Source organism: Monodelphis domestica, chromosome 4, assembly GCF_027887165.1.
Source record: "Monodelphis domestica isolate mMonDom1 chromosome 4, mMonDom1.pri, whole genome shotgun sequence".
NCBI classification, from domain to species: domain Eukaryota; kingdom Metazoa; phylum Chordata; class Mammalia; order Didelphimorphia; family Didelphidae; genus Monodelphis; species Monodelphis domestica.
The window spans coordinates 95,729,503-95,752,773 of NC_077230.1; the positions used below are offsets into that span (position 1 = coordinate 95,729,503).

The following is a 23,271-nucleotide window of genomic DNA, read 5'->3' on the forward strand; positions in this document are numbered from 1 at the left end:
ATAAAAGTCTGGGGAGAAGTGTCCTGAATAAGGTTATCTAGTGAGATAGTGATAGGAGATCATCTCCATGGTTATCAAAGCTCCTTTAGGGTAGCTAGATGTTTTTCCTTTTTTTGTGTGTGTCTAGAATTTTGATTTGGTTAGTATAGGACACTTGGAGCTCACTCTACAAGTGTAGAATGGCAACCATTTCACAACCATTTTAGAGAGTTACCTGGGACATGGAAATATTAAGTGACTTGCTCAGGATCATATTACCAGTATGTATCAGAGGTGGGACTTAAACCACATTTGTTTCCTAAAATCCCCATGAGCTCCAAATTACAAAGAATAATTAATTATAGGTAATATACACTTTCCTAACCTCCAATCTACCTCCATTCTTCATATTTATACATTAGTTAAGTTCAAAAAACAAATAAACTACAACTTACAAATTTGCATGGGTGGAAAGAGTTCTCCATACCAATGAAATCATTGTTCTGAAAATATTAACAAGGAAGGAAGGAAAGAAGGAAGAGAAAGAAAGAAACTAGAAGTTAGTTTTAAAAGTTTCAAGTTTAACAAAATACAGTGAGACAAATTTGGCCTTTGTCTGTCTTCAAAGGACTGATGAACCACAGAAGACTGAATTCACCTAATTGTGTTTTCTTTAATGGGAGATACAGCTCTTTTCTTAGATTGCCCATTTGCATCACGTCTTCACATTCAAATGGTCAGACTATTGATTTTTCTTCTCTAGCTCCTTTCAAACATGGAAAGGTTTTTGACTTTTTTTTTTCCTTGAGAGCAGTGATAAGAACGGATCGATAATTACATTGTTGGATAAAAATGAATATAAATTTTATTGAAAAACAACACCAGCAACAATGTGGGAAAGCACACAGATCAAACAGCCATCAGCCTATTCAGCTCAATACATGGATTATGAAAAGTAATCACATTTTTAACATTTTTGACTACTCATACAAAATGAAAAGAACTTCTAGAATTCAAATGTACTCGGGTATACTGATGTGGGACATAGATGCAGAACAGTTTTGAAAGCTTTCTCAGTACCACGATTTATGGCAAACGGGGTTAATCCTCTGACTGCTGTGGGGCTACCTTTCAAGGAAGAGAAGGATCTAGTCCATTTGACCAGCTTCTAAAATCTCAGGCAGATCCAACGAGAAGCTCATTCCTGTGAGGTCTTCCAGAGAAGGAAATACCAAAAAATTTCCTTAGTGACCCTTTGCTTTGCTTTTGGATAGAATGGATTTCCTTACATCTAACACTAAATCCTTTATGCTAGACTGGTGATCATTTCCCAATATGCTTATGAAGTTGCAAGGAATGTTTTTTTCCATATAGCATTAAAGGACAGCATTCAAGTCACTTCACCTTGGGTCCATGAACTTAAAAACACAAAATTCTTTTGGAGAATGCTATTTTGGTAAAATTGGTTTCTTTTGTAATCCCTGTGCATTTTATTTTCTTCATTCAGAAACATGATTGAGAGAAAAGGCCCATCAATGTCAACAATGGCCCCCCAAATGGTTAAGAACCCACAGACTGCTCACAGTGATCACAGAGTGAAAATAAAGACCAGCTGTACTTGTAGAGCCTAAAACAAGTCAAAAAGAAACTATCTGTGAGCGCATGACTTCTCTGGCAACATTCCTCTCTCCTCCTCTCCTACTCCCCCCCCCCCCTTCTTCTTGGTTCCCACCCACCCGTCACTTCCTATAGACTGTTCACCTAGCTGCCCCATTTAGCTGTCATTCGGGGACATGCTAGCTTTCTGTCCAGTTTTTCCACTTGAACAAAAGGAATTCAATCAATTTCAATAACTTTATTGGCACGGCAAGCTAGACAAGTGCTGCCAAGGCCAATATATCAAGCATTTCTGTTTCAAGAAAGGATTTTTATGCTAGGCACCCTCATTTCCTATTACATTCCATGTCTCACCAGTGACACCCATGCCACGCTTGCTGCCCCTGTCTTGCTTGGAAATGCTTCAAATCATTAAGATAAGCAAATGCTGAAAACACGGGAATCAGTGTGACCACGAGAAACTCCAAAGGTGAGCCTAACAAAAAACCCCAACAGGATTTGGGGGAAAAAAATCTGTCTATAAATCTGTGTAATTTTTTCCAACAATTTATCCTTATTTATTGTTGGAAGACAAGTGAGCAGTACTGAGTCTCCAGCACCAGAGGGCACCCATGCCATTCCACAGCACAACAGAAACCCAGCAAAAAAGAACAAAAAGAGAATGGGATTTGAATAAAAGACTTCAAAATCCAATCCTGCATTCTTACCAAGAGCAACATGCATTTACAATTTCATCTGATTTCAGTTCATGTATTTTTGCTTCAACCAACGACAGAGAGAGAGAGAGAGAGGAGAGAGAGAGAGAGAGAGAGAGAGAGAGAGAGAGAGAGAGAGAGAGAGAGAGAGAGAGAGAGAGAGAGAGAGAGAGAGAGAGAGAGAGAGAGAGGAGAGAGAGAGAGAGAGAGAGGAGAGAGAGAGAGAGAGAGAGAGAGAGAGAGAGAGAGAGAGAGAGAGAGAGAGAGAGAGAGAGAGAGAGAGAGAGAGGATTTTTTTCTGACAAGGTCCAAAGCTGTCTTGACAAAGGGGGCACCTGGTTGAATGAATGACTTTGGGGGACAGCCAGAGGAAAGGACTGCCGGGCTGGCAGAACCATTTGGCTGACAAAAGCAGGGCTACCATTCTTACTATTATCAGCACAGGGGCCCATGTTCTACATTTTTTGGTCCTCTCCACTCTATAGAAAGCTAATTTCCCCCCCTCCTTTCAGGTGGCTTTCAGTTATCCAGGCTCCTGCATTTGCAGCATCTTCTGGGCTAGCTATTCATTTAGTGACAAAATTCACAAGGCTGGGTTCTGCTTCCCTTTTGACGGTGCATAAAGCTCTGCTCTTTTTTTTTTTCCTCACTCCACACAAGCAAACATGTAAGAAAAGGCTGTGGTAATGATCTATAAATGCCATTTTCTTTTGAGTGGTGGTGTAAGTGAAATTTGCCTCAGGAGAGGAGTTGTGCTTTTTAAAATATAACCAAAGGCTGCAGAAAAGCACATCTCTCCTGGAATCTTGCTGCTTCTCAAGGATTCAGCTTGTTAGCAGCCCCTGAGACCCCCACAAGCAGAGGCAGATGTCTCATTGATGGATTCTTAACCTCATGCAAAATTGTTTGGTGGAGCCCCATTTGCAAGCCCTCTTCTCTGCCCCATGGGAAAAGCTGCCCCCTTCTCAGAGTTGCCACTGCCTCTGACTGTGTGGGATGAAAAGCAGAAAGAGAACAGAAGGGATGGAGATGTGGTGTGGCAATTTGGAGGGGAAAATGTTAAGCAAGTGTGAGTGTGTGTGAGTGTGTGTGAGTGTGTGTGTGTGTGTGTGTGTGTGTGTGTGTGTGTGTGTTGTGTGTGGTCTGACACAAAAATGGGGATTAGTTGGGGTGGGGAACTAAAATTCTTTCCACAGCTGCTCGTGTTCTAATCATTAGACATCGCTTCGGCTTTGTTGGAAGCTGAGCTAAACTCTCCGGGCTCTGTTAAGGATGTGACTAAGCGGGCTAGTCTGCTGTGCCTCTGTCCTGCGATGGTCGGGCTTTTCCGGTTCTGTACAAAGCCAGCTCTCAACCACCCTGTGAGTTAGGCAGTTTAGGGAAATGGTGTCTATGTCTGAGTTGCGGAGTACGGCGTGCTCTTCCAGTTGTGGTTCAGGGGACCTAAACCAGCTGCTACATCATCACAGTAAGTCCTTGATGGGCTTTTGGGTGACAGAAAGGGATACTGAGGCAGAATAAATAACTGTTAGTTTTTTTTTTAACTCTAGGCTAGACAAGCAATTTTTGGATGAATTAGAATAAGTGTTAAAATATTGGGAGCTTCCCCTTCTGGCCCCTTCAGCTTTCAGGAAAGGAAGGACTCTTCCTAGAAAAGTAGATGGGGTCTCTTTCCTCTAACCCTAGTCCCCTCCAGACCATGGTGCTGCCTTTTCTCCGTTGCCATGGAGATAGAGAGCCCTCTGGGAGGGGCTGCCTTCCCTTCACTGGACAGCTGGGCTGAGGGGAGGGAGTGGGAGGAGATAACAGTGCTAGGCCTCTAATTTCCTTTCCTAGGCTTAATCTCAAATAAGGAGTGAACAATGCAGGGAGAGTGGGGAAAGAAGGACGGAAAGAGAGGGATATGGGAAAGAAGATGAGATTTTCTTTCCAAATGAATGAATATGTTAAGTTGTAGGTTTTTTTTTTTAACTTAAAATTCATTCATAAAAAGCAGGAAAAAAGGGCTTTCTTTATAAAGTGTAAAACAAATAAGAGACAAGATAGAAAATAAAGGTTGAAAAGAGTCACTCCTTGATGGCTCATCTCAGGAAAGAGGTCATTAGTGCCCGGTAAGGGGTAAATAAATATGATTAGGTTCCCTCTCCTTTTGGCCTGACACGGTAGGCAAATACAGTTTGGTGGGTTAGTGTGGTTTTAAAACAGACATTCCATGATGGTCCACACTAGTGGAGAGAGGTGAGAGAGAGATCTTGTAAAACTAAAATCTAACCTGATACTCCTTAAGCCAAGTCCCTCAGTGGAGACCTTAGCTTAGATAGCATTGTACTCCCTGCCTTCCCTTCCCTCAAGCCTTTAATTAGGGCTGTGAAAAAGGAGCAAAGGACTGATTTGAGTTTTACCTCCTTCACTCAAGGAGAATGTAAGCTCCCAGAGGGCAGCGACTGTCTCATTTTTCATCTTTTCTAGCACAGTGTTTGTCACGTAATAATAAATATCACCGTGTTTGGCATAAGAAGGTCCTTAATAAGTCACCGATTGGTTGACAATCCTCACATTCTAAGTTTTGTGAGCAATGAAATGACTGAGAACAGAGAAATGTAAGAATCTTGAGTGTGACTATATTAAGTTGATGATTTTACTGTAGTAGCTGTGTGTTATGTGTGTGGTGTAAGTGTGTGTATGTATAACTCATTTCTGGGTCCCTTTAAATGAGGTTTACATTCTGTACATTCTGACATCATCTCTCTGTTTTGTCTCCTGGCCCATTTCTCAGGATGCCATTTTTAATGCATTAGATAGAATCCAAGGTCAAGGAGGGCAGAGATTGTGTCTTCTGACCCTTGTGGGGCCCTCGGGGGGCCATGAAGACAAAGGAGTCTCATGTGGACCTTCTTGATCCTGAGGGGTCTTGTCTGGATGCCAGCAAAGGGAGGCAAAAGGGAGAGGGAATGGGGCAGAAGGGCTACTGTCTGGAAGCTTTGCACCTGTCTTGTTGGACTTGGGAGAAGTGTGTGTGTGTGTGTGTGTGTGTGTGTGTGTGTGTGTGTGTGTGTGTTTTCAGTGAGTCCAGAATTCTCTACACTAATAAGATGTGCTTCTGTTCTTTGGTACTGAATACCTTTGATTGACACTGTTGATCATTTCACGGACCCCGAACATCAAGGGCAATTCTCTCTTTACAATGAGGAAACCCTATAACATGGTCACTATCCTTGTTCCCCCACTTCAATATTATAACAAGGTTTTATTATGATCACAAAACCTTGGATGGATATAGCACCTTTTCTTCTAAAGCACCTTCATCTCGATCAGTTATTCTCACAACTTCCCTGAAAAGTGAATAGGGTATAAGTATCATTATCCCCTCTGCAAAAAGGAAGACTGAATTACTGAGTGTATAAGTGACTTTATGAAGATCATTCAGTGAGTTTGCACAAGGCAGAATAAGGACTAGAAATTGGCGCTTCAGGTCCTTTCTGTTTCTTGATGATGCTGTCTATGTTAGCTCCCATCCCTTGTCTCTGTCTCTCTCTGTCTCTCTCTCTGTCTCTCTCTGTCTCTCTCTCTGTCTCTCTCTCTGTCTCTCTCTCTGTCTCTCTCTCTCTCTCTCTCTCTCTCTCTCTCTCTCTCTCTCTCTCTCTCTCTCTTCCCTTCCTTTTCTCTCTTCTCAGCCTACTCTTCTAACTTGGCTGAGTTGGAAAAATGAGAAATGTCCATCCAAAAAGAAGGAGCAGAGGGAGATCAAGGATCGTCATTGGGCTGTCACTTTGTATTTCAGGATGTAGGAGTAGAAGTTATGGTTAGCATTCTCCAAGACCATGACGTAAACTTCTCGGCAGCCGGCAGTGTTACAGGTGCCCTCCCAGTAGCCATCCTGGCTCAGCGTCAGAGGCCATGTGTCCTGCCCTTTCACTAATGCTTCTGCTACCCCATGAAGCTTCAGTTTAAATGGGATATTCCGGTTGGCTGGCAGCACCCCAGACAGAGGCTCCAGAAGCTCATTGTCCTGACCCCAGTTGCCAAAACTCTCTGGGAACACGGGCCATTTCACTTTAGTATTAGAGCAACAGAGGAGGTAATTGAAGATGAAGACATAGTTACCTGGATCCATTCTCTTCTTGGCAAAGATTTTCAGGGCAAATTTCCCTGCATAAGGGAGTTGGACTTTCAGCTCTGTTCTTTTTTCCCCATGGAGCTGGAAGATGTAACGTCGTTGTGTCTCCTCGGTTATTTTTTCATCGCCATGTAATGAGGCTAAGACACTGATGCCCTCCTCCACCCCAAAGCTGATGGAGCAGCGCCCATCCTTGGTATGGATGATGGGATCAGGGTGTGAAGGCTTCAGAATGCCTGCCTGCTCAGAGAACCAGCTGGGACCCACAGGCTGGTGGAGTTCAGAAGGAAGCTGGATGCTCCTGTCTACTGAGTTGCACTCCAGGGTATATTCCAGCACAGAGCTGTAGAGGTCTGAGGTGCCTTTAGCAAAGATCTGTAACTTGTGGGTACCAGTGGTCTGGGGGTATACCTCCAGCTTCATCCCATTCTTCTTGAAAGTCATTATACCATTTTCCTGTTTTCCATTGAGCATGAACATGAAGAGTGTTGGAGAACAGCTCTCAATGGAAATGGTGGCTTTTCCATTTACTGTAGGGAAAGAAAGCCAAAGACCTCATTAGAATCTTCCCTTGTCTGGCCTAATAGAATGTAGATTCCTTGAGTGCTGCAACTCTGTTTTTGTTTTTTGTTTGTTTGTTTTTTTTACTTTGTAACTACAACATCTAACATAGTACCTGGCATACAAGAGGCACTTCATAAATAAATGGTTGTCAGACTGAATTGACAGAGTATAAAGTTCTGCTCTGGCTTGATTTAGAAAATAGAAAGGGGCTTATATATGCAGTTGAGCTATGTACATATATGTACATATATGTATAGCTATGTACATGATAGTATCCTTTTCATTCATCCCTTCTTTCAGTATCCATGTATTAAGTTCCTATTACGTTTACTGTGCTGGAAGATATTCATTAATCTGGTCAAGCCCTTCTCTGTTATTTAGGGGAGGAGTTCTTAACTTGAGGTCTATGTACCCCAAAGGGATCTTTGGATAGATTTCAGGGTGTCTGTAAACTTGGATAGAAAAAATGCATTATATTATAGAATGACTAACTGTGAAAGTCTTAGCAGTACAATGATCCAGGACAATTCTAAAGGACATATGACAAAAAATTCTATTCACCTCCAGAGAAAGAACTGTTGGGACAGGATAAAGATAAAAGCATATTATTTTTCACTTTATTTGGGTTTTTATTTGGGGGTTTCAGTTTTATACAATTATTCACTTACAAAAATAAATAATATGAAAATATGTTTTGTGTGATAATACATGTATAACCCAGATCAAATTGCTTACCATCATCGGGAAGGGGGAGGGATACAGATAATTTAGATCATATAATTTCAGAAAACTTGTGTGGAAAATTGTTATTAGATGTAATTGGTAAAATGAAATATCTTTACAAAAAGGAAAAAAAAAGTTGTGGGGGCAGCTAGATGGCTCAGTGGATTGAGAGCCAGGCCCAGAGAAGGGGAGTCGTGGGTTCAAATTTGGCCTCAGACACTCAGACCTTGGGCAAGTCTCTTGACCCCCATTGCCTAGCCCTTACCACTCTTCTTCCTTGGAACCAATATACAGTATTGGAAGGTAAGTTGTTTTTTTTAAAGAAAAAATTCATCTTTATTTTCACCCACCCCTAACTAAACTAGCATTTCATTCAGCTACGATTTTTTAAAAACCTCATTATTCTGTGAAGGGTTCCACAGGCTTCACTAAGGCACCATACATAACACACAAACCCTTAACTTAGAGGCTGGCAATGCGGCTCCAGGAAGGCAGCACAATATAGTCACTGGATTTGGTGTTAAAGGAACTAGATTAAAAATCCCAGCTTTTTTCTTTAATAACATATTTGAGAATCCCTGGATAAATCAGTGTATCTTTGTGGGCCTTATTTTCCTCAACTGCAAATGTAGAGGGTGGATTGTATTATTTCTAGGGTCCATTCTGGATCTAAAGCCTATGGTCTAATTCTTTCATCAGTTTAGGTTTTTTTTTCCTCTTCCTCTTTTGATGTGTGCTCATTTTCCATGGGGGGGTGGGGGTGTGTGTGATTCATTTCCCTAGCAATCAGGGAAAATTCAAACCAGTACGTTTTAGCTCTTGTCAAAGTCTTAGTGGAAAAGGAGACAAACTATTGGCAAAAATAAGATAGAGGGATTTCATTTATCCAGTTTTCTTGGCCCCTCCTGACAGAAACAGATAATTGAGAACTTGCTTTCTGTTTTTTGTAAACATTGAAATCCCATACATGTGAAGGATCAGAGATTTAGGGCTAGAAGGGGGTTGGTCATTGAAGTGGCTTGTCCAAATCATATCAGAGGAGGGACTCGAACTCTTGTCCTCTAACTTCAGTCCATTCATCTTCCCTACACTTTCAGATGAACTCTTTTTGGAGATGTGCTGGGGTTTTCTTTATTACATATGCTTACCAATTTGATTTAATTTGATTCCTTTTATATCCTGATGTATTTAAAGTATGATAAGAAGGTAGTTTGATGCCCTTTCCAAGAATTCTGCATTTCCCTTCTGCTTGTCAATGATTTTCCTCAATTCTAAGATGGAGGTGAATGAGAGAATGTTAAGAGTTAGAACAGACTACAGAGATCATCTTGCCTGACCTGACTGATTTTGTAAAGTGCTTAACTTCGGATTCTCCTCTGTAATTTCAGGACAATGCAAACTGCAGGGAATGGACAAAACTGAACGCATTGTTAGAGACACATGCCTTTTCTGCTTCTTTCCCCTCTACCTTCTTTACACGTATTCAGATTCCCTCAATTTAAAACACATACAAAATCCAAATCCAGCAACTCTCCCTGGATTTGGTTGTTGACTCCAGGTAACCCTGCTCTATTTCTCTCCTTTTTTTAATATTAACTTTTTCCAAGAAATGATCAAGACCAATTGCATCTATTTCCTCTCCATCCATTGACATATTGTAATACAGATTCCGTCTCCACTCCTCTTTTGAAGCTCATCTTTCAAAGGTCATCTCTTAATCATTAAATCCAAAGACCTTTTCTCAGACCACATCCTCCCTTACTCTCACTGCAGCCTCTGGCCCTATTGACTACTCTCTCCTCGAGAATCTCTCCTCCTTTGGCCTCTCTGGTGTTATACCATCGTGGCTGTGATTCTACTTCTTGAACTAGTTTTCTTCTGTTCCTTTGTTTCCCGTCTCATTTCCAATTGTGGACATTCTCAAAGCTTCAGTGTCTAGCTTTTTTTTTTTCTCTCTGTATATTCTTCCTTGAAGATCTCATTCACTCTTCTGGCTTTAAACACCACCTTTATGCTAATGGCCCCTAAATTCTAGCCCAGCCTCTCCCCTGAATTTCAGGTCTGGATCTCCAACTCCCTGCTAGGTGCTTCCACTTGGATTGTTATTTCAAATTGGGCGTACTGGGAAACAAACATCAAAGGCACCTCTGACATCCTCCCTGCCCATCACATCCAGTCAATTGCCTATCAGTGGTTCCATCTTACTATCTCTTCTATTTTCCTTTTCATTCTCATTGCTGTGACCCCAAAGCCAGGATTACTGTGATTGTCTGCTTACTGGTTTCTTTGCCTCCAGTCTCTTCCCTTTTTAACCCATTCTTCACCCTAGAGCCAAAGTAATCTTCTTAAAACTTCACCTTCATGATGCTCGGAAAACTTACAGTGTCTCTCTATAATCTATGTCTGCTAATCTGATCCTAACCTACCTTTTTATATATGAAAACTGCAAGCTCTGTTATATACAGCTTGTTTATAAAAAGGTATAAAATGAAGTAAGCATGTCTTTTTCAAAGCTGTCCTGCTTTTCTGGTTCCCTCTGATCTTCATCTAGTTGTCCGTTGTGCAATTAAAAAGAGTGTTAACAAACCTCTTCTGTTTCTTTTTTTGGGGTAACCCTATCACTGCCTCTGCATTTACCTTCACCCCAAGTCCCTTATCCCCAATGAAAAAAAGAAAAGCACAATCCTTATAGCAAATAAGCATGGTCTAGCAAAACTAATGGTCACATTTGCCATATAAAAATATATGTCTAATTCTGAACCCCGAATTCATCAAGTATCGGGAGGGTAGAGTGCTACCTGAATTCCTACTATTCTTCCCTATTCAAACTCTTCCCTTCTGTCATATTAATCACAAATATTTACTTGTTTATTTGTTTCTTCCTTCCTAGAATGCTCTGCCCCTTCCTTTTCTCTATGGAGATCCATCCCTCAATGCCCAGATGAAGTCCCTCTTTCTACACAAAGTCTTCTCTGACTATGCCAATACTCAAATACCACTCTACCCCACAGGGATAACTCTCCTCCCTGAGCTACTGCCAGTCCCTGCTGTCAGAATCACTCATTTCCCTATCATACCCATGTTCGTCTAGTCATTTGATTTTTCCTGTGTGTCTATCTCATGTCCCCAATAAGAATATAAATTCCTTAAGAGCAAGAACTCAGTCTTAGACTTTTACATTCTTGCCCTGCCAAGGCTTAGTCTTGGATTACTTCCACAATTTACTGCCTTCATTCTTCTTCACTTGCTGTTGAAAAAAGCTAGAGAAAAATTACAAAACCATGTTGACTGAGTCCACTATACATTTGTGTTACAGAGTTTTGACTGGGCCTTCACTGCAGCAAGGCAATCCTTTTACATCTCTCTGATTGACTCATTATCTTATTCACCACAGTGCATTTTTAAAAAACATTTTCACTTCTCTTCAAACCTCTCAGTCTCCTACTCCCCCAATCCTTTTGGTTGAGGACTTTGTTTCCTTTTACTGAAAAAAATTGAGGCCATTTTCTGAGTGTTCCCTATTCTTTCCTCCTCCTTATTACTCAGATAACTTTTGCCACTATCTCTTCCTTCAACCCTATCTACATGAAAAAGAGGCCCTTCTCCTTGCCAGAGCAAACCTCATCACCTGCATAGGTGATCCCATTCCATCCCATCTTCTCCAGTAGATTGCTCTCTCTATTATCCCCATTCTCTGACTTATATTCAATCTCTTTCTGCTTATCCTTAAGTCATTATTATTATCAAGTCATATCACTGTTGAAGGAATATTTTATGATTCTACTTCTGGAGCAGAATTAGAGAAAAAAAGTCACAGAAGGGAAGACAATAATAACAAAATCCAAGAGATGTTGCTTTTCTGGGGAGTGAGAAAAGGAAAAGTAGAAGTCTTTATCTGAAATAGCCTGTCTTGCATACAGTGAGCACTTAATAAATGTTCCTGTCCAAACAATAGTGTAGCACCAGGAGTGAGGATGGGTGAGCGGGGACTCTGGCAGTCACCTTAACTTTCTGATGGAGGAATTAATCAGTTAATACTTATTTCAAAGGGCAGCAATCACTTAGAAGCCCACAGCATCCATGAAGTGCAGGGTGTACAAAAGGAGTTTATTTGATGGACTAGGCAGAATCTAATGAGCCTCTGCCTCTCCTACTCCTGGGCTCCAGTCTTTTTTTCCCCCTTCCAGTCTCCCTTTGTCTTTCTACCCCTTTCTACCTTTTAATTGTATCTTTACTTTTCCCTTCATTTCTCCCATTTTCTGTATCTCCAGTTATCACCACTTTTCCTTCTTAAATCAGTCTATCTTCTCTCAGTCTTTGTTTATCTTCATTTTTTCTCTTTCTTCCTACCCTTTACCTCAGCTTCTCATTGGTAATAATATGCAGTCAGTGATGATAATAATTTTGCACAAAGTTTTGTTTTCTGCCCATTCTTAAAGGATTAGGTGAATTTAGTCTTCTATTTCCCTCTTTCTCAAAAAACTATAGCATTGGCCTGAGAATCAGGAAGACTCATCTTTCTGAGTTCAAATCTAGCCTCAGACCTGTGTGACCCTGTCTATATCTCTTCACCCTGTTTGCCTCAGTTTCTTCATCTGTAATAGAGAAGGAAATGGCAAACCACTCCAGTATCTTTACCAGGAAAACCCCAAATGGTGTCCCAAAGAATAGGATACGGCTGAATAACAATAAATGAATGGTTTATTCTCTTTTGGTAAAAGAAGCTAAGCCACCCAAAATTCCTTACATTGCATTTGCACAAAGGGATAAAGTTCCTAACAACTGGAACAGTCTCAAAATAGAAGAGGCTGCTTCAGGGGATGGAGGTCTTCAAATGGAAGTCAAATAACCACTTGTCTAGGAGATGGTAGAGGGGAATTAATGCTTCCAGAATGGGTTATACCAGAGACTCCTTTCAATTCTGGAACTCTATGATTGACTCTGATTTCTCATCTGTTTAAAAAATAGATAATAATACCTGCCCTACTTATGTCAAGAGGTAATTAAAAGAGTAGGTAGCTAAGTGGGACAGTAGATAAAGCACTGGACCTGGAGTCAGGAAGACCCAAGAAACTTATTGGCTATGTGACCATGGAAGGAACTTGCCTTTAACTTTCTCATTTCAACTGCCTGCCTCAGTTTCCTCAGTGGTAAAATGGGATAATAATAAAAATATCCAAACTTCTAGGATTGTTATGAGGATCAAATGAAATAATATTTGTAAAGTGCCTTTCAAGTTTTAAAGCAAGGGCATCTGGGTGGCACAGTGGATGGAGTACCAGGCCTGGAGTTGAGAAGACCTGGGTTCAAATCTGTCCTCAGACACTTCCTAGCTGTATGAACCTGGGCAAATCACTTAACCCTGCTTGCCTATTTCCTTTTCTCTTAGAGTTGTTACTAGAACAGAAAAGTAAGGATTTAAAAAACAACTAAAATACCTCTTAAAGTACAATGTAAATGCTAATTATGAGGCTGTGAGAATCTTAGGAAATGAGTGGTGATGCAGTGGTTGTTTCCAATTATTTGAAAGGCTATTATGTGAAAGAAGGGTCACTCTTGTTTTTCTTAGTCCCAGAGGGAGAATTAGAAACAGTGGATATAACTCACAAACAAAGAGATTTCAGCTCTAAACAAGGAAACAATTCCTAATAATTAGAACTGTGCAAAAGTGGATAGAACTGCCTAAGGAGGCAACATGCTCCCTGTGATACAACTGAAAAACCTCTGACTGTAAATGGAAGATCTGGGTTTGAATCCCACCTCTGACACTTATTTTCAGCCTTCTTGGGACTCAGTTTCCAATCTGTAAAAAGAAGGGATTGAACTACATAGCTTCGAGAACCTGTCAGGAATTCTTAATCTAAGGTCTATGAACTTAAAAAAAATCTTTCCATCTATAAAATACATATATATAAATATGTTAACTATTCAATATAATCAGTTTCCTATATAGTCCTATGTATTTTATAAATTTATGAACATTATTCTGAAGAGGGGTTCATAGGCTTATTTTTAAAAAAATCCTTATCTTCTCTCTTAGAAACAATACCAAGTACCAGTTCCAAGGCAGAAGAGTGGTAAGGGCTAGGAAACTGGGATTAAGTGATTTGCCCAGGGTCACATAGCTAGAATGTTTCTGAGACCACATTTGAACTCCTGTCTCTAGGCTTAGCTCTCTATCCTGAGCCACATAGCTGCCCCAGGTCCATATTAGAGAGTCCGTGATAGAAAAAAAGATGATGAATTCATTTTGGGGGGGCTATAATCCTTTGATTTCTCACTCAGATGTTGTAGAGAGACACCTAATCAGACAGGAAGTTGGACCAGAAGCTCTAGGTCCATTTAGAGCTGGTAAGAACCCTGGAGATAATCTAGTTCAATTTCCTCGATATACAGATTAGGAAACTGAGGCTCGAGACATTAAGTGACTTCCCTAAGGTCAAACACTAATGGGAAGTAGAGCCCATTCATGAACCCAAGTTCTATGACTCCCAATCAGGTGTTCTTTCCATTTTTTAACTCAGAGGTTCTATGGACATACCCTAATTAAATTAAATTGCTTTTTATGTCTGTGTAGCCCTTGATTGATTTTTTCCCTCTGAGTGTCAATAGTTCTCAATAGGAAAAAAAAAAGCTCTATGCCCCTGATATGGCAATCCGCAAGCAAGCAATCTTACCCTGTGATTTTAGCAGCTGGAGTTGTCAGATATTTATAGCTTTTTAAAAAGTAAGTGAGAGCAGCACAACCTGTTTAAAGAAACTATCGTGGGCTGAAAAGGGCAGGTCGTCTGGAACAAATCAGGGTGCTATAGACAATTCACAGTTGCCTGTTACTGAGCATAAGAGGTGGGATTCAGGCCCTTCTCCTCTCCAAGCAAAAACCATTTACACTTCAGCTCAAGAGAATCTGTTAGCTGGGTCCAGCTGACATCTTGGCTTTTTTTGTGAGATACGTGGATGGTTGTGGTTATGTGGTCTTGGAGCTGAAGAATCACTGCGCTCAGGAGGCAGGAAATCAAGTCCCTACTCTGTCCCTTGTGTTTATATGTAATCATAATCAATTCTACTTGTGGGATATCTTACCATTTATATATGTTTTTATACTAGGCAGTATATTTTTGTCCCCATTTTAAAGATAAGGAAACTGAGGCTTGGAGCGCCTCAATTATGTGACTTGCCCAGAGTGAGTTTACATGGAAACCAGGTGTCAGACCAAGGTTTGTTTCCTTTAAGGGCAGCTCTCCATGATGTACAACATGCTGTTGGCCTTGGTCAAATCAGTTTTTCTGATGTGAAATCAGGGTACAGGACTAGATCACAGATTCTTAAGCTTTTTTTATTTCACGGACTCCTCTGGCAGGTTGATTAAGCCTATACATTTCTTCTCAGAATAATATTAATTAAAAAAACTCTTATGTTCCATCTTAGAATCAATACTAGGCAGATACCTAGAATCAATACCAAGGCAGAAGACAAATAAGGGCAAAGCAATGATTTTTAAGTGGCTTGCTCAGGGTTACAAAGCCAGGAAGTGTCTGAGGCCACATTTGAAGCCAGGACCCAGATTTGTCTCCAGACCTAGCTCTCAAACCATTGAGCCACCCAACTTCCTCTAGAATAACATTTTAAAATGTATTGAATGAATAGGATTATAAAGGAAATCAATTAGATTAAGACATAGCTCTCTCTCTCTCTCTCTCTCTCTCTCTGTATATATATATATATATATATATATATATATTTTTTTTTTAATTCGTGGGTTCCCAGGTTAAGAATTCTTGGATTTGATGATTTCTAAAGCCCTTCCAGGTCTAAATCTAGTTTCTAAGTAGGGCTAAACTGAGAACCATTCTAATATGGCAGAGGGTGTTTCACTGTTGTGACTATGGAGAACACATAAACTTCATTAAAAAACATCAGAGTTGAACTTTTTGCAAAAAGGAGATTGGACTTGTTCTGCTTGCCCATGGTGGTCAAAACCTGAACCAATGGATATAGGTCGTAGAGCAGGGTCAATTTCAGCCCCATTAAAGACAACAACAACTACAAAACATTTCCTAAAAATTGGAATCATTTGAAATTGTATGGATAGAATGGAAAGAGACTGGGGCAGGGAGTCCAGTTAAAGCATCATTGCAGGAGTCTATATAGGCAAAGAATAATAGGGTCTTGAAAAGGACTGTGGGAGTGGTACAGAACAAATGGATGGATACAAGAGATGCTTGAAGGCAGTCTTTGGGTTCCATCGCTACTTCTCTAGGAACTAGATATCTGGAGGTTTTCCAACAGAAGCTAGACAGCTGCTTGTATGTATTCAGGGGATTCCTATCTTAGATATGGATTCATGTAGGTGAGAAGGTGCTTTTCTGAATCTTCTCTACTATCCTTTTCTATGTGGTCTTCTGTGACTTTGTTGCTCATGTTACTGACACATGGAATCCCTTCCATTGGTAGACAAAGCCAACAAGTAGGCTCATAAATGTGTGTGTACATATGGACCATTTCTACACCTTCTATTTCAAATAATGTCCCAATTTTGGCAAAAAGAAATCTTGTTAAGATTCAGGGTTATGGTATAACCAATCAAGCCAACATTTATTATTGCTTACTGTATACCAAGTACTCTGCTAGATGTTGAGGATACAAAATGATACAGTCTTTACCTTCGGGAACAGTGAGTAGAGGGGGGTGGGATAGAGAGATACACACACATGCATATATAGATACAAAACAAATATAAAGTAACCTAGCAGGGAGGCATCAGCAGCTCGGGTGGGGAATGAAGAAAGGATTAATTTTAGGGATCCTCCAGCTTAACAGGAAGCAGCTAGGGGATGCAGTGAATAGAGTTCTGGACTTGGCAGGACGTCCTAAGTTCAAATCCTATTTCAATCACTTGCTAGTTATGTGAACCTAGGCAAGTCATTTAACCTCTGCCTCAGTTTCCCCATTGTAAAAATAAGGATAATAATAGCATTTACCTCTCAGAGTTGTTGTAAGGATAACATGATATATTTATTACATGCTTTGCAAACTCAAAGCTCATTATTTATAGTCTTCAAGTAGATAAAAGATCAGACTAAAGTGCTTGGTTATCAGATGTTCTCCCCCCAACCACTAAGAGTAGAACAGGCAAAAATAGGCCAGAAGTAGAGCTATATAGATTGAGGTGAGATGTGAGGAAAATTTCTCAGACTTATTGAGAAAAGTTATGGAAAAGAATAGTTAAGTATAAGAAATATATCCATCTGTCTAGGACTAATTAGGTGCAATTCTGCCTAAAGCCATCACAATCTATGCAGATGACAAATCTGTATTTCTAGTCATACTCAGTCTCTCCTCTGAGCTCTAGTCTCACTCCTAGAATTCTCTGCTCGGCATCTCTACCTAAATATCTCACTAGTATCTCAATCTCAGCTTGTCTAAAACTGAATCCATCTTCTTTTATCTAAAACTTGTCCTTCCTCCCAACTTCCTTATTTCTTTGAATGGCAACAGAATCCCCTGAGCCACCCAGGCTTTAAATTATCTTTGACTCCTTCCTCTCCTTAACCCCCAGTTGCCAAATTCTAGCAATTCTAGCTACATAATGTGTCTAGCATTCATTTCCTTCTCTCCAAATATATCTCCACTGCTACCTCCCTCATTTGAGTTCTCGTCATTCCTCACTCACCTCTGTAGGATTTAAATTGATGTCCAATACTCCAAGTGTTATATTTTATAAAGTTTATTAATAATCACTAGAAGTAAAGGAATAAAAAGGTAATTATCTAACAAGATAAGGCCATATGACCAAGCTCTCCTTGCTTGTTTAAAAGCCCCACTCCAGCAGCTTGCGATCCAGGAGAAGAGAGGGGGAGAGGCAGGGCTACACAAAATTTATATCCTCCCTACATCAGCACGCAACGTGAGCAGGACAGTGGGGTGCAGGGAATTGTAGTTCAAGGGTACAGAAATTAATTACACATCTCGATGCCTGCAAGAGAATCTTAGGCGATGTCTGCCTTTGATATCTTTTCTCTCTGAGCAATCATTCATAGAAGTGCCAGATTAATCCATATAGCATCCAGGTGATCATTTAATTTCCCTGTTCAAAAACCATCAATGACTCCCTATTGCCAATAAGATAAAATACATGCTATACTCTTTAGCCAGTAAGTTGAAAGTCATTATACACATAAAATTAACTCTGGAGAGCTGAGATCTGTTTGTCCCTTCGGTTGTGTGATGTAATATAGGACACACATTCCTACTATGCCTTGTTTTTCACATATGCAGAGACATTAATGACCTCAACTCTTGGAGAAGTAGCAATGGGAGTACAGTGACTATCTTCCCAGAACCTCTAGTAACCCATATCTTTCTTTCGACTCCCACTCCTTTTCAAGTTCCCATTATTCTCTGCCTTCACTATTGCAATGACTTGAACTGATTTCTCTCTCCCTGATGTTTCCTCTCTCCACTGTATTCTGAACCCTCTAATCATGTTCCGTTTCAACTCAGAATCTTCAATAACTCCCCACTGGCCATTAAATTTAGTTTAGATTCTTTAATATTTCATAAATATTTTTGAAGCTTTCTCACTTCCATCCCTTTGTACATAATGTTTTCTCTATCTGTGTGGCTCTCTTCCTTCTATCTCTGCCTACTGAAATATTGCCCATCTTAATAAATCTCCTTCATGGTTTTCCTACCAGATTTTCCCTCCTCCTGGCATTTCCACCTTCATTTATGCCTTTGCCATATTTTTGTTTGATTTACAGTTAGTTGTATATTTCTTATCCCTGTTACCAACTTATGTTGTTGCTGTTCAGTCATTTTTTCAGTTGTGTTTGACTCTTTGTGATTCCACTTGGAATTTTCTTGGCAAAGATACCGGAGTGGTTTGCCATTTCCTTCTCCTACTCAATTTTACAGATAAAGAACTGAGGCAAACAGGGTTAAGTAACTTGTCCAAGATCACACAGCTAGTATCTGAGGCTGGATTGGAACTTAGATTTTTTTGACTATACACCTAGAGCTCTAGCTCCTGATACCAGTTTATAAACTCCTTAAATTTAGGGGCTTTATATGCCACCATCTATTACAATTTCTAGTAGCACCATAGTAACTAGCAGACAGTAGGAGCTCATAAATGTTGGCCAATTAAATGGGTTGACTCAAAATTATCACATCCTCTCTCCAGACTGGTGGGGACAAAGAATCAGTACTTAGGGTAATGTTTTCCACATGATTTGTATCTAGTAAGTATTGCTGCCTGACCCAGAGATCTCTATGTTCTTTCATCTAACCTATATTTTTGCCCTTTGAGGCTGTAGTGGAAGAAGAGCATCTCGTCCTGTTGAGAAACAACAGACATACAAGAATAAAGCAGATCCCTTAGAGAGACAGGCATACTATACTCGAGAACCTTTCTTTGTTCACCCAGTCTAGAGGCTTTGTTTACCTGTCTTGATGACTGATGTCTCGGGGTGTGCTGCCAGCATTCCTTTGTTGTAAAATTCACTCTTATGGTACATGTTGGTCTCAAATTGTCTTAGAGACTGGACAGGTTTCAGGAGTTGCCAGTTCTTGTTGTCCGGGAAGTGGTCCTCGATGAACAGGGCAGGGTGGGTGAGGAAATAAAATTCATTGTATCTGCAGCAGAGGGAAAGGCAGAGTCATGGGTAGCTGGCATGGAGGAAGCATATTCCTGCACAAAGATTAGGATAAAAAGATGCTATACTCCCATCAGCATCTGGAGGCGTTGTATGGATAGTTACAGCACTTTATTTTCTTGGGTTACCTACCTTTTCAGCATATGTGATTATGGGATCATGAATTTAGAGCAAGAAGGAGCTTCAAAGCTCAAACTTCTCTTCTACAGTGGAGTGAACTGAGGTTTAAAAATGTGAAGTAATTGATACAAGATCACATAGGAATGAAATAACAGAGATAAGATTTAAATTCGGACTCTCTGGATAGAGGGATGTCTGGCACGAGAACCATTCTAGACTGGATAAAACAGATTTTGATATCCTTATGTTGAGGTCCACCAGTTTCACAGTGGAGATTATTGAATAAACCATGATGTGTATTCTGTGACACAATCCTTTGACACAATGGATATGACCTGCATTTATTTGTGAATCTGTCATGCTTAGTGCATCCATTAGTCAAATGGTTATTTAGGAGTTTTATTTCTGAAACCAAAAAGAGCAAAGGTTCAAAACTCAGTCCAGATCTCAAATGTTCAAGTTGGGGGGGGGAGGTTATTGGAACAGGGAGTGAATGGTAATGGACAGTAGTCTTGTTCTCCCTCTAGATTGCTCTTCATTTGCTTCATTGTGATGCTATTTAACTCAGCCTTGCAGTGACATGCTAAAAAATACATTTATTATCAGAGCCTCATCCCCACAGGCTTCCTAGGGCACCACATTAATAAGAAAACCAACACTGCACACAGACACACCATCATTTGTGGGTATTGGAGGCAGCCTGTTGTGGAGGGGACAGTATTGAAATGGAAGTTAGAAGACCTTGGTTCAACCCTAGTGTGACCTCAGGGAAGTTGCTTAACTTCTCTGGGCTTCTACATTTCTGAATCCAGAAGTGAGGGATTTGGACTAGATGACCTCCAAGGTCCCTTTGAGCTCAAATTTATGATCCTGTGCAGCCTGAGAGGCACTGGGAGATTGGTTCAACATTGGGCTGTCCTTGGTTAGAATTGTCTCGTAGGACAGCAAGAGACTGGCTCATGGGGACCAGAGGCTTTTCTCTGACCCCTAAGATGAGAGGAAAAATGTCTCCTCACTCTAGGAAAGGCTAGTAATTTACACAACTAGAATTATAAAGTAGAGGTTCAAGAGCAATATATAAGGAAGAAGATAGTTTTGTTAAATTTTCAATTTTTAAAAGCAGAAGGGTTCCCCCCCCCCCATTTTTTTAAAAAAGAAAGAGATGAGAGTTAGAAACATATCTTATAGATCATTCTGTAGGCTCTTTGCCCTGGGCCAGTGCACTGGGTGAATAATGAGACCTTTGAGATTGGATCTGATGAAGAAAAGATATGCTCTATTCTAGTCCATTAGCATATCGATGGCCTCCTAGCTTAATATTCCTCTTTTGTTCCAAGCAGCTTTGCAGAAACAAAAGGGAAGAGATGAAATTCATGTGACCCTCTGGGAGAGCCCCAAATCTCTGCTAGTCACTAGGGAGTATTCAAACACATATAAGACATTTATTTCTTCAAGGAGCTTGCATGCTTGATGACCAGACACAAACCCATGAAATGGTTAAACAAAACAAGAAAGTATACATATGAAAACAAATGCAGAGAATGAGTCTATAGTTTTGAGGCTAGGTGACTGGAAGAATGATGGCAATAGGGATGTTGGGAGAGGGATTGAATATGGAACTTATTAGAGAGTTCTTCAGTCAATGCCATGGACTGATGTAGAGCTAAAGAAAACTTTCATCGACCATCTGAATTTGCACTATGCCCAGCAACATTATGTATATGTCACAGTCTTTAGACTAGAATGAATGGGGCAAAAAAGGAATTGCAAAGCCAAGAAAAGTGAAGAGATTCTAAGAGATTTTCTCAAATTTGTTCGGTCATCTTCATAAATGGGTTAGTGATTCTGAGGAAAAAAATATCTATAAGGATGAGAAAGAGGCTGTAGGACTGAAGATAGTTTAATGTCCTGATATTTGAAAAGTGGAAGAAGGTAGACTTCAGACTATGGCCTAGTGAGCTTAACTCTGATCTCAAGCAAAATGGCAGAATTAGAGCCATTCTTTATTAAAGGGGTGGTTTGTGAACTTGTAGAAAAAGGAAGCAGTGATCACTGTGGTCTTGCAAGGGTTCATCAGAAATAAGCAATGCCATATGAATTTCATTTTCTTTTTCAACAGAGTGATTCTGATGGCACATATGGGAAATGGTTTAGGTATGTTTGAACTTCAGCAAGTAATTTAACAAAAGACTCTTGGAATATTCTTGTGGATAAGCTAGAAAGACATGAACTGCATGATAGTATAGTTAGATGGATTTAAGACTTTGTCAGCACCTTGACACTATGAATGATGATGGATGGATCAATGTCATCCTGGAGAAAGGGCCCAGTGACTGTCCCAGGGATCAGTCTTTGTCCTTACTACATTCACCATTTTTATCAATGACTAAGATGAAACGATAAATGGGTTGTTCATTGAATTCATTGCTCATACAAAGCTGAGAGGGATAGTTAACATGTTCGATGGACGAATTACAATCCAAAAAGATCTTGACAGGTTGGAAATATGGGCTGACCTAGTAAAAAAAAATTTAATAAGTATAAATGTAAAATCCTATACTTGAATTCAAAATACTAACAATACAGATACAAGACATGGGGAATAAATTTAGACAACAGTGTTTATGAAAAGGAGTGTTTAATGCTTAATATGTGTCAACAATTTGATAGAGCAGAAAAAAATAAAACAATCTAAATTGAGTTTTGCTGTTGTTGTTCAGTCGTTTCAGGTGTGTCCAACTCATTGTGACCACATTTGGGGTTTTCTTGGTAAAGTTAGTGGGATGGTTAGTCATTTCCTTCTCTAGCTCATTTTTAAATGAGGAAAGTGAGGCCAACAGGATTAAGTGAATTGCACAGGATCATACAGCTAAAGTGTCTGAGGCCAGATTTGAACTCAAGAAAATGAGTGTTTCCTGACTCCAGGACCATCTCTCTATCTACTGTACCGCTTACTTGACCCAAGTTAAGCTTAGGCTGCATTAATGGAATAACAGAATGATGGAGGTGAAAGGCTTCATCTATTTTGTTATATCTGTAGCACCGAGTTCAGTTCTGGGTGTCCCATTTTAGGAAAAACACTAATAAGCTGGAGCATGTTCAGAAGAAGGCGATCAGGACAGTGAGGGCACTACAAAACATGCCATCTGAGGATGTGTAAAAGGGGCTGGGAATGCTTAGGTAGAGAGGGGTAAGATCCCTTCCTTTCATTAGGAAGGTTTCATGGCACAGTGGGAAGAGTGCTAGGTTCAAATGGGGCCAGCAGATCTGAATTTGAATCCTGGCTGTTCTGCTGCCTAGCCTTTCAACTATGGACAACTTACTTAACCTCCTTGGGCCTTGGTTTCCTCATTTGTAAAAAAATAGGTTGGACAAGATGGCTTCTAAACTTCCTTGCAGCTCTAAATCTATGATCCTAAAACTATTTGACTGCCATATAGAAGAGGGATTAGACTTGTTTTAATTAGTCCCAGAGGGCAGAACTAGAAGTAATGGGTGGGAGTTAAAGTGACATAGATTTTGACTTAATACATAGGGGAAAAATGCTTGCAATTAAAATTGCCTCAAAGTGGAATGAGCTGTCTTGGGAAGCAGGGAACTCCCCATCATTGGAGGGCTTCAGGCAGAAACTTGAAGCTTGTCTCCACAATGTTCCCCTATAGAGAGGGGATTCCTGCTCAGACTACAGGGGAATGGATAACCGCAGAGGTCCTTTCTAGCTCTGTCATCATGTTCTTCTGTAATGCTAAGGTTGTATCTATTCTGTGAAATTCACTGGATCCCACACAGCCTCATGGAA

The 23,271-nt window shown here is 40.2% G+C and overlaps 1 protein-coding gene across 1 annotated transcript in view; it reads right to left on the reverse strand.

Annotated features, from left to right (window-relative positions):
* Positions 1-826: 826 nt before the first annotated feature.
* KY (kyphoscoliosis peptidase) overlaps positions 827-23,271 on the reverse strand; it is a 108,630-nt gene continuing 86,185 nt past the window's right edge. The window contains exons 10-11 of the mRNA XM_007493905.2: positions 19,142-19,332; positions 827-6,938 (exon numbers count right to left, since the gene is read on the reverse strand). Coding sequence (XP_007493967.1) covers positions 6,046-6,938; positions 19,142-19,332 — 1,084 coding nt within the window. The 3' untranslated portion in view covers positions 827-6,045. The remainder of the gene's footprint in view (positions 6,939-19,141; positions 19,333-23,271) is intronic.